Source organism: Phacochoerus africanus, chromosome 10 (assembly GCF_016906955.1).
Source record: "Phacochoerus africanus isolate WHEZ1 chromosome 10, ROS_Pafr_v1, whole genome shotgun sequence".
Classification (NCBI taxonomy): domain Eukaryota; kingdom Metazoa; phylum Chordata; class Mammalia; order Artiodactyla; family Suidae; genus Phacochoerus; species Phacochoerus africanus.
Genome location: NC_062553.1, coordinates 65,667,611 through 65,683,547, shown reverse-complemented (window position 1 = coordinate 65,683,547; position 15,937 = coordinate 65,667,611). Strand labels below are relative to the sequence as shown.

General features: G+C 38.0%; 1 protein-coding gene across 1 annotated transcript; it reads left to right on the top strand.

Annotated features, from left to right (window-relative positions):
* The first annotated feature begins 696 nt into the window (after positions 1-696).
* On the top strand, positions 697-15,937 carry LOC125137864 (transmembrane protease serine 11B-like). The gene is given in 12 exon segments (XM_047798977.1): positions 697-825; positions 4,068-4,186; positions 6,623-6,738; positions 6,824-6,891; positions 9,093-9,253; positions 10,895-10,933; positions 11,771-11,948; positions 13,729-13,808; positions 13,811-13,987; positions 14,692-14,784; positions 14,787-14,833; positions 15,612-15,937. Coding segments are annotated over 12 exon segments (1,248 nt in total). The 5' UTR covers positions 697-817; the 3' UTR covers positions 15,774-15,937.

Below are 15,937 nucleotides of genomic sequence, written 5' to 3'. Positions count from 1 at the left end.
GAAAATGTAAACCACAGTGCAAGTGAATTCCACTTACATCAAAATGATGCTGGGAGTTCCCGTCGTGGCGCAGTGGTTAGCGAATCCGACTAGGAACCATGAGGTTGTGGGTTCGGTCCCTGCCCATGCTCAGTGGGTTAACGATCCGGTGTTGCCGTGAGCTGTGGTGTAGGTCGCAGACGCGGCTCGGATCCCGCGTTGCTGTGGCTGTGGTGTAGGCCAGTGGCTACAGCTCCGATTCAACCCCTAGCCTGGGAACCTCCATATGCCGTGGGAGCGGCCCAAAGCAATAGCAAAAAGACAAAAAAAAAAAAAAATGATGCTAACATTAGTATATAAGATTGATTCCTTGTGAAAAGTCTTTTGTCAGAAATTTCTACCTAGTTACAGCTGGTTTCAGTTGAGGAGGAAGCCAGGATTAAGGAATTAGTCAAAAGCAGATTTAGGATTACCCTGATTTACCACAAAGTTGTTTCTTGGGTGTACCTTTTAGGTGACCAATCCAAGATTGGGCTATTCTTTTTCTGAATACCAAGTCAAGGAGGTTTGTCATTCCCTGGATGACTCCTATCTTGAAACCATAGAAATATGACAGTAATTAACACTAGCCAGACAAGTTTCATCTTATTTGTTCTCTACCCTCCACCAAGCCCATAAAAACCAACCAACCAACACTGGACGTGGCACATAAAGCTGTGAACCACTGATCAGCTTAAAAGCTACACCAGGAGATCCTTATTTTTATTATTACTCTCATCGTTGTCATCATCGTCATCACTACCATTGTCCCTGATACCACCACAACCATCAGAATACTATGTACAGGTAAATGGAATTTTATTTGGTTTGTTTGTTGGTTTTTCTTTTTATGGCCCCTCTTGGGGCATATGGAAGTGTCCAGCCTAGGGGTCGAAGCTTAACTGCATCTGCAGGTGTACGCCACAGCCACAATGACACCAGATCCGAGCTGCATCTGTGACTGACACTGCAGCTTGTGGCAACGTTGGATACTTAACCCACTGAGCAAGGCCAGGGGTCGAACCTGCATCCTCATAGAGACAATGTTGAGTCCTTAACCCACTGAACCACAATAGGAACTCCCTGGAATTTTACTTGGGAAATTAAGTCTATAAAAGCTAACAGCTTGCTGCTGAATATCTTCTAGTTTTTGGTTAATTAGTTGCTTTTTATAATTTAAAGTTTTATTTCTAGGTTTATGCTATTGTTTCCAAGGCTTAAAGGCCCTGTAAAGTCACTGGGAAACTTTCAAAAATTGGAAAAGGAAAATCAGATTTCAGTGAAATTTTGCTTACTATCTTTTTTATAACTATCCATAAGAACACTACCATATTTTTCTCTAGTAGTATAATTGAAACCACATCTTCTAATATGAAAATATTTTTAGAAATAACTTAAAAACCTGAATACCATTATAAACTTTTGTAATAACATACTTTACAACACAGATCCTAAATTATTACCTGACAAATGGCAGGGGGCCCTCAAAACTTAACAGATTTTCAAATTAAGTTACTTTCCACCGACGCTCAAACTTTCCTGGATTTTGGGGAAAAATTGGTGGTAGAGGTCATTTGACTCATTTGATCATTAATTTCTTTGTTCCTTATTCACAAGTCTCTCCTTAATGATTTAGTAAGTCCTACAGAAAAAAAAAAAGTTTATCTTTATAAAATTTGGGTATTTTTGCATTGGAATCTTGTTTTATTTCTCTTCGCTATAGGAAAGAATTCAGGTTCATCCAATTCAAATGGTTGTAAATAAAATTCTAATCAATGAAAACTACAGTTTGTAATGTTTTGCAGTTTAAGTGCTAATGTAATATGAGAATGTGGTTATAGGGAAGTCTAATCTAGGGAACAATACCTACTATGGGCTATGGGAGATAAACTATAGTAAGACGGATGTTTTAAAATTGTGAATAATGCAGTTACCATCATATTTTAAAATATTATTGTACCTTGAGTAGGGAGAAGAGTTGATTATGTCAGAATAGCAATGAGCCCTTATTTGAGGTAGATTCAATTCAAAAGTGAGTCAACTGTACTTTAGGTATGCATATGGAGTTGGTTAAATTCATTGAAAATTAATTGTAACCCATTTTCTTTGTTAAATGAAGTTCATCCTAGAATGCAAACTTCTTCTTTTAAAAAAAAAAAAAAGGTGAAAATTTTCTTTGATAGATGAGAGAGTAAATTATTTCATGAATGGATTTTTTGGATATTTATAACATGATTTTAACAATTTCAACTATTCTTAAAAGAAATGATAGTCAATTTTGAGTCCATGTATCACATTTACTAGAGTAAAGTTAATAAATCATAAGTACTTGTGATCTTTAGATATAAAAAACTCCTTGTTTATGATAAAAAATCCGCAATGAAAAGGAAGAAGTCACATCAGTGCTAGAATCAATAATACGTACTCTTTGAAAATTTTAAGAATATCTAAAAGGGGTTTTCAAAGAAAGACATTTTATAAACTGTAATATAGTGATTATTTGTATAGAAACCACTTCAGTTCTCTTTAGGTACTACATACATAATTTAGGCCACATAGTGTTTGAATCCCTGAAACTAATATTCACATCTCAGAAAGATGAAGCTACTGGACTAAATTATAACAAGCTAATCCAAAACAAATTTGAGAGTTCACTATCACAGTAAATTTTTCTATTCACTAGAAGTCACATATTATCAGTTATTAATAAGGCAATAAATGTTGTTACTAATTACCTTAATTATATACTCCCTTTAAAGAGTGACTTACCTAGTATAAAAAAAAAATACTACGCCTGAATTGACTTTCTTCTCTGAGGGTGAGATTAAACAACTGAATTCCAGGATAAAAACATACATAGAATATCTCTGAATGGGTGGTTTCTCTGAAGATCTTTGACAAAAATGTTGATTCAGGGAAACATTAATTAACAAGTCATCAAATGAGACATAAGGAAGAGGTAGGATTAAGAATAGAGAAGAGACAGAGAGGAAATAAGACTAGGTGGAGTTGCACAGGTGTGGCATAAGGTATTTATTATTTATTTTTAAAGGATCTTCTCTAAAAATCAATTAATCCTGGAGGGATTAGAACGAGAAGTTTCTCCTGCTCATAGGAAAATATCTAATTTGACAAATAAATCCACTGATTTCAAACTTCTCTGTATTTCAAGATTGTTTAAGATAATGCAAAACACATGGAAATTGAAGAAACAACTGAAACTATTTTGAAACTTTGTATCAGATTTTTGTATGTGTGTTACAGCTCTTCCTCCAAATGGACAGTTTCATGACATCATGTCTTTCAAGATATAAAGAATAACTAATGTCTAAAACTTATGTAAATTGGACTAATGATGGTCCTATGACCTAACTGTAACCCTAGACTGCTCTATATGTATGATGCCAAGTCACAATATTTTCTGATTATTTTTCTTCTAATTGACTGGTTTGATGATGAAACTTACCTATCTGTTAAATCATACTGTACAAATAATTTATGTTTATTGTAGAAACATTAGGAAATAGATTTAAAGAAAAAATAAACAAAAAGAAATGTCTACTCATAATGTTATAATATGGGAAAACTGCAGTTCACATTATGAGGTTTCCTTACACAGTGAATTAAACATATGCCTGGTGTTACATATTTGTGTTTATAAGTTTATTTATGTCCATTATGTGATACGGCTCTCATTTACAAAGATACAATCAGATCACACATGATGTTTTGTGACCTGCTTTAGAAACATTTTCAAAAAACAAATCAATTTCTCCTCATCAACATTAGAATACAAATGATGCTATTTTACTCATAGAATCCTGTTGGAATACTGTTGTATTTCTAGCAGCTAACACAGTACTCAAAGATGATTTGTAAATGAATGAGCATTAAGGTCTATCCTCTTTCAGGCATTTGAGACTTCTATGTTTTAAGCTAACATAAAAACCTGATGGATAAGTTATAAACTGTGTTGTATGAGTTAGAGGAGAAACAAATAGATTTAGAATATCTGTCATCTGATTTGAGTCATTTTCCTCCTTTCACAGGTATGGCATATCTTCCCAGAGAAGATCTTGGCCGCTATGGATGACGATCCTTATTTTTCTTGGAGTGATGCTGATCTTGGGAGTGATTATTGGTCTCCTGGTTCATTTTCTGGCAGTTGGTTAGTATTGACTTTTCAGTTTTCAACTTTACCACTAGATCGCTTTTAACCCTTAGAATTTGACAAGAAAACACAAACATTAAATTTTTTTTCTTTTTGTCTTTTGTCCTCCCACAGCATATGGAGGTTTCCAGGCTAGGGGTCTAATCGGAGCCTTCGCCAGAGCCACAGCAACGCTGGATCCTTAATCCACTGAGTGAGGCCGGGAATCGAACCTGCAACCTCATGGTTCTTAGTTAGATTCATTTCTGCCGCGCCACAATGGGAATGCCAACATTAAATTTATTTATGGAAACTTTCTCATCTACTTACTCTTTCAACATATTAATTTTAAATTGTTTGACAGCAAAGTTTATAATTTTTTTTTAATTAGATGCCTCATTGATACCCTCCATATGTTATATCACCATCTACGGAAGTATGGGCAAAGCTGAAATGCTCAATACTTTGTCGTCAATATTCATTTTCAATAAAAGTGCTTATATAGTAGGTCTGTAGTTCAGTTGTACATATTTTAGTAAATACACCTCAAACTTTGGAGATCCCTACTCTTCTTGGCTTATTTCTGATATTGGTTGTTAAGATATAATTGATTAGTACCAATGGATAATCTACTGATGCCTCTTCTAATAGTGGATAGTCAAGAGTGGCTCAATGGCTGAATGTTCATACTAAATTGATATTGTTTTTAATAACTTTTATTAACTCTATATTCAGAAAGCTTGGTTTTCCAGTTTATTTTTACCTTTCAGAATAATAAACCCTTAAGTTTGTGTAACCATTTAATGTTTTTAAACAAATTTGACATCCATCATTCTATTTGAACCTCATAATAGTGCTTTGAGCCTGGGAGGGCAGGTTTTCCTATTCCTATTATCACAAGCACGAAACTGAGGCTCAGGAAAGTCAAGTGACTTGCTTGATGTCACAGGCGTTTAAATGACAGAGCTGAGCACAAACCCACATCTTAATACTTTACGTGTATTATTCTACTTTATCATGGTTTTTCTGTTTTTTTCCTCTGAAATGTATTACCCTATACAACAATGCAGCATGGATACATTTTGCTTGATTCAACAACAATTCCAGTTCTCTTTAGTTCTAGCCTCTTCTCCTTTGTTTCTCCCCAACTATTGGCAATTTTAATGTCAAATTTCAAAACCTGTCCTCCAAAAGCATGGTGGGTGCTCATGCCCTCTTGCCTGCCATGTCTACCCATAAACTCTCCATAATCTGCATCTATTTTCTTCTTGTCTCCACTCATTAAAAAATAACTTTCTTCGCATCATTTCCTTACAGATAGTACTCTGAGTTTTCCAAATAAAGCCCCTATGAAAGCTGTCAGTATGTTAGTGGGGACCAGCAGCTTAATCAGCTACTCTTCTAAAATTATAGTTTACATTTTAACGGGTCCCTTCTTCTGGAAAAACAACAGCTTAGTGGAAAGGAAAGATGCAAAGGGGAGAACTACAGGTGTCCTGGCTTGAGTAGGAAGTCTCTGGGATGAAAATTCACCCTTGAACTTCTTTACATGGTCAACTATCTACCATTTCAGGCACAAGACTATATGAACTTATATTATCTGAAATTAAATTAGTTGAACTGGACTTCTTGTGAAGTATACAGGGGCCTCAAACTCGGCTGTAAATGTTTGAAGTCCTTTTGGAAGATGGGTCTGCTCAAGGATTCTGTCCTAGGAGCTGGCACAATCTTTGTTAATATTGAGATTAACTTCAGTTGGGTGAGAACTAGAGCTACCACTCTCATTCAAATGGTAGTAAGTTAATTTCCCTGAGTATATCTGTTGAATATTAATCTTTTTTTTTTTTGTCTTTTTGTTTTTTAGAGCCTCACCAGCTGCATATGGAGGTTCCCAGGCTAGGAGTCTAATCGGAGCTGTAGCCGCTGCGCCATGCCACAGCCACAGCAACATGGGATCCGAGCCATGTCTGCGACCTATGCCACAGCTCACAGCAATGTTGGATCCTTAACCCACTGAGCGAGAGCGAGGCCAGGGATTGAACCTGCGTTTTCATGGATGCTGGTCAGGTTTGTTAACCGCTGAGCCACAACAGGAACTCTGAATATTAATCATGAGATAAAGATATGAAGAGATTTGAGGCCACTTCTTTTTTTTTTTTTTTTTGGCTTTGTAGGGCCGCACCCGTGGCATATGGAGACTCCCAGGCTAGGGGTCAAATCGGAGCTGTAGTCGCCCACCTACACCACAGCCACAGCAACGCAGGAGCCAAGCCATGTCTGCAACCTACACCATAGCTCATGGCAACACTGGATCCTTAACTCACTGAGCAAGGCCAGTGATCGAACCCGCCTCCTCATAGATGCTAGTCAGATTCGTTAACTACTGAGCCATGATGGGAACTCTGAGGCCACTTCTAATTTCAAAATTTTCTGGGTATTTTTTTTTTCCCACAGGAAAAACTTACTATTACCAAGGTGATTTTCATATTTCTGGAGTCACTTACAGTCACAGTTGTGAAAAAGCAGTTTCACAAACCGGCACAGATCTAAGTAAAGCTATTGAAACTAAGGTATATCAGAAATTTTATTTTTTTGATGTTATTATAAATTTGATTGAAACATATATAGCAGCTTTTTGTTTTTTTCTCTTGACAGATGTCAGATGCATTTCAAAATTCTAGTGTATACAAAGAATATATCAATTCTCAGGTTATCAAATTTCTGTAAGTACAAATTCATTCAAGATCCTAAAGAATGAGAACTAGGTACATGTTGCATCAGACCTGGTTCTGGGTAATAATAACAAAAAACATAAAGAGAAGGAGGGAGAAAGAGAGAGAAGGAAGGCAGGGAGGGAGTGAAGAAGGAAGAGCTCCCCATAAATTAAAGTATCACTGTATTTAATTTCTGTTCAGGGTAGAGAGTGATCTGTACAAATGTATAATCTCTGTGCTTGAAGGGGAATTGTAAGGTTGTTGGTGGCAGTCAGTCCTAACTGACTTCTCTGATAAAAGATAATTAAAACCAAAGAAAACAAGGAGTCCAATCTCATTGTCTTGCTTCCCGTATACTAGCCACCTCTTCGTCCATCCATACCCACCTGGCCATATCTTTCCTAAAATAATCCTCTTCTGGGTTCTTTGATAATTACCATCAAAATTACCACAGAGGAAGGAGTTCCCATCGTGGCTCAGTGGTTAACGAATCTGACTAGGAACCATGAGGTTGCGGGTTCAATCCCTGGCCTTGCTCAGTGGGTTGGGGATCTGGCGTTGCTGTGAGCTGTGGTGTAGGCGGCAGATGCAGCTTGGATCTGGCATTGCTGTGGCTCTTGCGTAGGCCAGCAGCTATAGCTCTGATGAGACCCCTAGCCTGGGAACCTCCATATGCCACAGAAGCAGCCGTAGAAAAGGCGAAAAGACAAAAAAAAAAAAAATTACTGCAGAGGAGAGTGAATCTTTTAAGATAACATTTGTCTAAATATGTATTTTAAGTGTGTTTGACGGTGGTGGTGATGGTGAGAGATACAGGGGGGCAGGTATCACAGAGCATAAGGGATGGGTGATAAGGGAGAGAGAACTTGTAACTTGGTAACTGCCAATATCGAACTGGGGAAGTCTGAACTCCCAAAACGAAATGAAAGAAAAAATCCAACTAGCCAACCAACCAAGCAACCTGCTTACCGATAGACAAACAAAGGCCTTCAAGGCCCTTCAATTGATCATATTATTTTATTTTTAATTATTTTATTTTATTTTTATTTTTAGGGCTGCAGGTGCAGCATATGGAAGTTCCCAGGCTAGGAGTTGAATCAGAGCTGCAGCTACCAGCCTACACCACAGCTACTGCAATGCCAGATCCAAGCCACATCTGCAACCTACATGACAGCTCATGGCAATGCTGGATCCTTTAACCCACTGAGCGAGACCAAGGATCGAACCCACATCCTCATAGATACTAGTCAGGTTCGTAACCTGCTGAGCCACAACAGGAACTCCCTTGATTATAATTATTTTAAAACAGAATTGTGTTCTTTAAAAATTGTGATTAATACGGCTTTTGGTGTGAAAGTCTTCAAAAATGAATTTATTTTATTTCATGATTAATAAAATAATGTACTGAATATATAGATAATGAAGATTCTCTTCATGTTTCATTTTATTTTGTTTTTCTTTCTATGGCTGCACCTGCAGCATAAGGAAATTCTTGGGCCAGGGGTCAAATCAGAGCTGCATCTGTGGCCTACGCACAGCCACTGCAGTTTGAAGACACATCTGTGGCCTATGCTGCAGCTTGTGGCAACGCCGGATTCTTAACCCACTGAGAGCGGCCAGGGATCAAACCTACATCCTCACAGAGACAACACTGGGTCTCTAACCTTCCAAGCAACAGTGGAAACTTCATGGTTTAGAGCTATGTTTCTGAGCTTTCTCATTGTATAGATCTGTTGAGGTGGACATGTGTAAAAAACTATAGGAATAAGCTTAGTACTGGCTCCTGAATATACACTAGAATTTATCTTTTGAACGTTTCCCGGCCCTGCATTTAAGTTCTCATTTGTCTCTTTCTCTGAAATTAAGTTATTAGAAAATATCTATAGAAGAACACTATGTTTTTTTTACTGTTTCATAATAAAATCTCAAGCCATCATTTGTTGGCAGGTACTCAGTTTCTCATATGTATTTGAATATTCTGATTTCTAGTTTGTAGTTCACATTCTTTTTCATGAACAATACCTCTGAATCAATTAGAACACTTGGAGGGACTTTTTGCACTTTCTATACTATACTTGGGACAATATCTGTGTATTATGCTTGAATACTTATAAAGGCAATATAATAATTAAAATGTGAGAATATTCAATGTTCATAAAATACCTAAAAATTCAAAGAGCAGCACATTAGAACATTTCTGTTGTTTCTAGGCCTTATCCCAATGGATCAAGGGTACAGTTTCAATTGACACTGAAGTTTCCACCAGCAAAGAAGAATAGCATGAAAACTAAAATCGAAGGTATCTTACATCAAATGTTGAAGGACAACATGGCATCCTGGAATGCAGTTCCCTCTTCCATTAAACTTACAGGTATTTCACTTATTTTCATTATTTTCCACTACTTAAGTATTTAGAGTATTTTTGAAGGAACTGGAAAAAAATGAACCAAGAGTTTCAGAATTTGCTTAGGAAAAAAACAGTCTTCTCAAACTCTGGCACTCCTATCATTGAGTTGGTAGTGGACAGGGCAGTGCTATAGAATCTTTGTCTGAACAGTGATAGAAATGTGTTAAACTACAGGTGTGCTTATGAGACTGGAAGGCCTGGCTCTTATGGATGGAAACAGGAGTGAAAATAATAATTGAAGGATTATTCCTCCCTACTTTGTATTTTTGTTAGGATCTCACTGTAGGAAATGGTATGAAGCAGGAGTAAGTGTGAAGTTGAGGATAGGGAGTTCTCATTGTTTCCTGTGGAAGAATGGAAGTAATACTATTTGAGGAAAAAACTGTCTGAAATAATTTCCTAGAAGACAAGGAAGATTTTGTTCCAGTAAAGAAAGCAAAGTTTGTGACCATCTCAGAGGTCCTGCAAGGGTCCTGAAACTCTTAACTTGCATGGTTTAGAAGGTCTATTAGTGATAAGCTTGTGGTTCCAGAGCCCAGTTTTGTGGTTCTTCTGGACTGGCAATTGATCCTAGCATCTGTCCTTGAAGGCTATAACAGCTGCCACCTGCCCATTACAGCTCCTTTGCCTCAAAATACAGACCCTGTCACCAATGAGCCACTCATGAGAAGTGAGGTTAAGGCAGAGCTTCTGAAAGGTACAATACAATTCCTCTGTGGGTAGTTATCAGGAAAGAAGGCTGTACCAGTTACTTACTGTCCCTCTGTTTCCCAGGATTCAGAGTTGGCACTTCCTGACGTGGCTTTCTTTAGTTCTCTCTTCTCTTTATCTCTAAAATCTTTTCCCAGTAGAAAAGAGACTTGAGGAGTTCCCGTCGTGGCGCAGTGGTTAACGAATCCGACTAGGAACCATGAGGTTGCAGGTTCGATCTCTGGCCTTGCTCAGTGGGTTAAGGATCTGGTGTTGCCGTGAGCTGTGGTGTAGGTTGAAGATGAGGCTCGGATCCCGCGTTGCTGTGGCTCTGGCATAGGCCAGCAGCTAAAGCTCTGATTCGACCCCTAGCTTGGGAATCTCCCTATGTCGCGGGAGTGGCCCTAGAAAAGGCAAAAAAAAAAAAAAAAAAAGAAAAGAGACTTGAATTTAAATTACCTTCTCAAAATTTCATAATTCAGTCCTAGTAATGAGATGACTTCTAAAGAGAATAATAGGCCCAATGAAGTGTAATTTTAATTGCATTTTTTTTCTTTAAAATATATATATACCTCCGAGTATTTCAGAGTAAAGAGATTTTCATAGGGAAAGAAATCCAAAGATTATACCCAATGCCTCTTTTGGTAAGTGTCAGCTTCTTAGTTCACTAAATATTTTACTTCAACTATTATAAAACTGAGAGATTTGCTTTTTTTATTTCCTTTTTCTTATCCTATACTACCTTGCAGACAGAGATGTGCAAAGATGGCCAAACTATGACAAATAGGACTGAGAAGGGTTGATACGCAATAGTTAAATGTTGGGTGTAATGGGTTAGGAAATTTAGTTTTTGGGTTGAAGAGAATTGTTTGGTGATTTTTTTCATAAACTTCATTTTTTTTTTTTTAATTTCAGAAACCAGCAAGGCTAACGCTGAAATGCTTACTAACAACTGTAAGTTTATAAACTTTATTATAAGCAACATAATAATTTAAGTTAATAATATTATAAACCTAACATACAAAGAGTTCCCCACCACTTTTCTAAAAAGTATCTAGAAATACTTTATGTGGAAATCTATAGCACTCTTTCAAAATTATTACATTATTATTACAGAACCAGATATCTATCTGGAATTTCTTTTTGAAAAATACCGACCATTTGTAAGGGGTTGTCCAAAAGGGAAAAATGGGGAACTATTTTTGAAGAATGGAATTATGAAGAATATCATGTCTGAATTAGTTACAAAAAATTTTTTTAAATGAAGGATAAAAGGACAACTTAGGATAAGAAAACGCAAAACTAAATTATAACAAATATATTTTCTATAAGGTAAAAAAGTTATGCACCTCTTAAACAAATTCTTTTTATAGTATCATGTGGCCTGAAACATAATTGATCCATGCATTCATTCATTTAGCAGGTATTAATGGAGTATCTATTGTCCACATGGGGCTTTACCACATGATGCCATGCGAAATACAGATATCGATGAGGCAAAGTCTCTACCTTCAAGAATTTTTTAACATGCTTAAAGAGACTGGAGTTATACTAGATATATACAACAAGTCAGTAGTTGAAAGATGCTTGAGACTAGAAAAGAGGAAAAGGAAAAGTTATCGGAGGAGGATGGAGCGGGCTACCATGATAAGGGTACATTCCAGGAAAGGAACAGTATTGGCTAGGATATGCTGGACAATCACTGATGGGTGTCAAGCAATGTTTTAAACTATATTTCTTATAAAGCATAATCAAAATATCTGCTCTTGTATAAATAAATCCTTTCTTCAGGTTGTGGAAGACAACTGGCCAACAGCGTCATTGCAGGCAACCGAATTTTGGCTGGGGAAAACGCCCTGGTAGGGGCCTGGCCCTGGCAAGCAAGCATGCAATGGAAAGGCCGACACCACTGTGGTGCCTCTCTGATCAGCAGCAAGTGGCTCCTATCTGCAGCTCACTGCTTTGCTCTGTAAGTCTGAAAGTCTGACTACATGTAGGATTCTGGGTGCAGGTCTATTTGAGAGTTCTGTGGGGCTTAGCCTAAATGTGGGAAGTTCACCAAGACCATATGAAATTGACAACCACTTGCACAACTGAAAGGAAGCAAAGACTTTTAAATGTGGCAGTGGCAAGGCCCAATTGGTAGGGTGGGGGGTGGGGGTGGTGAATGGAAGCAATTAACATTTTCCAAATAGCTGCCTTGGCCTGATGTTAAGTGCTTTACTTGCATCATTTTATTTAATCATAACAATAATTCCAAATGGAAGGTATGATTTAAAATCTTTAAATGATGGGGAAACTAGGGTTCAGAAATGGTGATGTAACTTGACCAAGATTGTACAGCTCTTAAATAACAGAAACTGAAGGTGAACTTAGGTTATTTCTGACTCCTGTTACCTGGTGCTTACTTGTTGTGCCCTCTGGGGGTTTACAGTCTAGTTGAAGAAACTTAAATGTGGTACACTGAAAGTATAAGGCAGCATAGTGTAGTAAATGTCACATGTACAAGATTGTAAGTGCTATGGAAACTTGATGAAGAAAGAGAACATATCTATTTGAAGTCTACAGTTGTACGATTTGATCTAGACTCTAAAGACCTAAGATTTGACTGATAGGGGTAGGCAGATGGGAAGGAAAAATATACATTTAAAGTTGGGATAATAGACTTCTTCAAATGTGTTCAGGTGGAACCACACAAGTTGTATGCTGTGGGCAGCAAACAAAGAAAAATTTGAAGTAGAGAAGGTTTGCAAAAGGAAACATTAGAAAGAATGCTTAGAAAAGGTAGTTATATTGCTTGAGGACACCTCTAAATGACAAGAGGCTTACTTACTGAAGAAACTCAGCTGTTAAGTGTGTGAAGTCACTGAAGTTTTTACAGTGGGAGGATTGGAAAGTGTCGTAGTTACATATGAAGGTCTTGAAACTTTTAAAAAGAAGCAGCAGGTGTGGTTCCCATTGTAGCTTGGTGGTAACACTAGTATCCATGAGGATGCGGGTTTGATCCCTGGCCTCACTCAGTGGGTTAAGGATCTGACATTGCCATGAGCTGTGGTGTAGGTCACAGACATGGCTCGGATCCTACGTTGCTGTGGCTGTGGTATAGGCCAGCAGCTGCAGTTCCGATTCAACACCCAGCCTGGGAACTTTCAAATGCCGTGGGTGTGGCCCTAAAAAGAAAAACAAACAAACTAAAAAAACAAAACCTGACATTTTGAGGAAGGTGAGAGTAGTTAAATAAGTTGTTAGGGCCTAAATTGACAAAGAATCTCAGGGGAATTGGAGAATCTGGTCCGAAGCCATAATGCACTGACTCAGTAAATATAATGAGGAGATGGGGTGAGAACAAGCTGCACTTTTTTATGTGTGCAGATACCTAGAAACTCCCACAGGCTCCTGGAGCCCAGGCTATATGGCACTAAGAGTGATTCTAAACCACTGAGGCACTCACATGACTCCTGCCCACCCAAATTCTCAGAAACTGGATGGGGCTGAAGTAGCAGGAGGCATCCATGACTCAAGTTAGGAGGATTTGTAGAAGGGTGGCATCTCTAATAGTCCTTAGCACCACTTTTATGTGACTACAGCATTTATAATGTCCCTACATCAAAGACATCTTTTTTTAAAATAAGAATTGGAAATGCTTTATAGGTGCTGTTTGGGAGACTCATCGCTTAAAAGTTATAACAACTGTGAACACCATTTTGGCCCTAAAACTGAATGTATTTTAACTAAATTGTGTCCTCCAGGAAAAGTAATTCAGAAGACTGGACTGTCAACTTTGGAACTCTAGTAAATAAACCATATATGAGGAGGAAAGTCCAAAACATTATTTTCATGAAAATTATACCAAGGCCGGGGTCCATGATGATATTGCCCTCGTGCAGCTTGCTGAAGAAGTCTCTTTTACGAAGTATGTTCGTAAGATTTGTCTTCCTGAAGCCAAAATGAAGCTCTCAGAAAATGACAGTGTTGTAGTTACAGGATGGGGAACACTTTATATGAATGGTAAGTTTTTCTACAAATATGTAATAGCTTCATAGGAATAATTATTTAATCAATCAAATATCACTCTCTCATACAATAAACCAATCCGTAAATATACTGAAAAGAAAACCAAGTGATGGGGCCAAAAGCATGGCATCATTTCAGTTTCTGAAATATCTCTGAGAATGAGATATGGAAAAATCGGAATCTGTATGTCAGGCAGTCAGCTATCATAAACATTGGAAAGAAACCAGTCTAGGAGTTCCTGTGTGGCTCAGCACATTAAGAACCCGACATAGTCTCCTTGAGGATGCAAGTTCAATCTGCGACCTTGCTCAGTGGGTTAAGGATCCGGCAATGCCTTGAGCTGTGGCATAGGTCAAAGATGCAGCTCAGATCCGTAGGCCAATAGCTGCAGCTCCAATTCGACCCCTAGCCTGGAAACTTCCATATGCTGCAGATGTGCCCAAGAACAGAAAAGAAAAGAGAGAAAGAAAGAGAGAGAAAGGAAAGAAGCAAGGAAGGAAAGAGGGGAAGGAGGGAGGGGGGAAGGAAGGAAGAGAGAGAGAAGAAGGAAGGAAGAAAGGAGGGAAGGAAGGAAGGAATCTAGCCTGAGACTGATTTGGCTCTTGATGACTAAAAGAATCTGCTTTATTCCATAGATGTTCTTTGTCTCAACAAACATGGTTAAGATCTCCATAATATGTAAAATGTATTGCCCTTAGGTCCTCTCCCAGTAATACTTCAACAGGCTGTTTTGAAGATTATTGATAACAAAGTTTGCAATGCTCCCCATGCATTATCTGGCTTGGTGACTGACACATGCTCTGTGCTGGATTTATGTCAGGAGAAGCTGATGCCTGTCAGGTACCTCTAGATACATTGTCTAATCATTTTCTCCCAAGGTACTATTTTAAGGGAAGATTTTATCACCACAATTTTTTTTTGTCTTAATGATTTTCACAGAGAAGCTTCTTATTTCAATCCCCATGACAAATATTTATTAATCTCATCAATGTGCCTAGAAGCTGGGGTTTCAGTGGTGAATACAATCCTTGCCCTCATGGAGTTTTCAGTCTAGGAACCCATACCTTCAAGGTGATGAAATAAATTGGCCCTCAACGGGGACCTGCTGTGCAGCACAGTGAGCCCTACCAATATTCTATTATACTCTATGTGGGAAAAGAATCTGAAAAAGAATAGATGTGTGTACAGGTATAACTGAATCACTTTGTTGTACTGCAGAAATTATCAAAACAGTGTAAACCAACTAGACTTCAATAAAACTTAAAAAAAAAAAAAGGCCCTATTTTCTGGGCAACCTGCAGTCCTAGAATGCTGCCTCTTCCTTATCCAGAGATGCAGCAGGGGGTTTCACATGCGCATGTGTCATCCATTCCTCAGAGGCTTCATCATGGAGCACTTTCTTCATAGCGAAGCCTGGGCTCATTACAAAGTCAAAAAGGCTGGTCTTCCCAATCCAGTCCAATCCAGCTGTGATTGCCCTGGATTTTGAAGAAACTCAAGTTCTGAGCCCAAAGCAGATGGACTGTTTTCACTGCTAGGGGCTACTGACAACTCCAGAGGAGAGGCAGAAGGAAATTCTTTGACAGGACAAGAAACATTTTTTCTCTTTTTCTTCTAGAATGATTCTGGTGGACCACTAGCTTATCCTGACTCTAGAAATATCTGGCACCTTGTTGGAATAGTAAGCTGGGGTGAGGGATGTGGTAAGAAGAATAAACCGGGTATCTATACTCGCGTGTCTGCTTACCGTGACTGGATTACCTCTAAGACTGGACTCTGAGAGAGAAGTCATTTTGGAAAGACACAAAAGACAACCATAGAGTATTCTTATCCATCACTGCAGAATCTTTTTGATTACTGGTATACCAATCGTTTCTTATGTACAAATGCATGAAGGTCTGGATTAATATTTTATCTAAAATTCTATCCATTCATTTATTTACC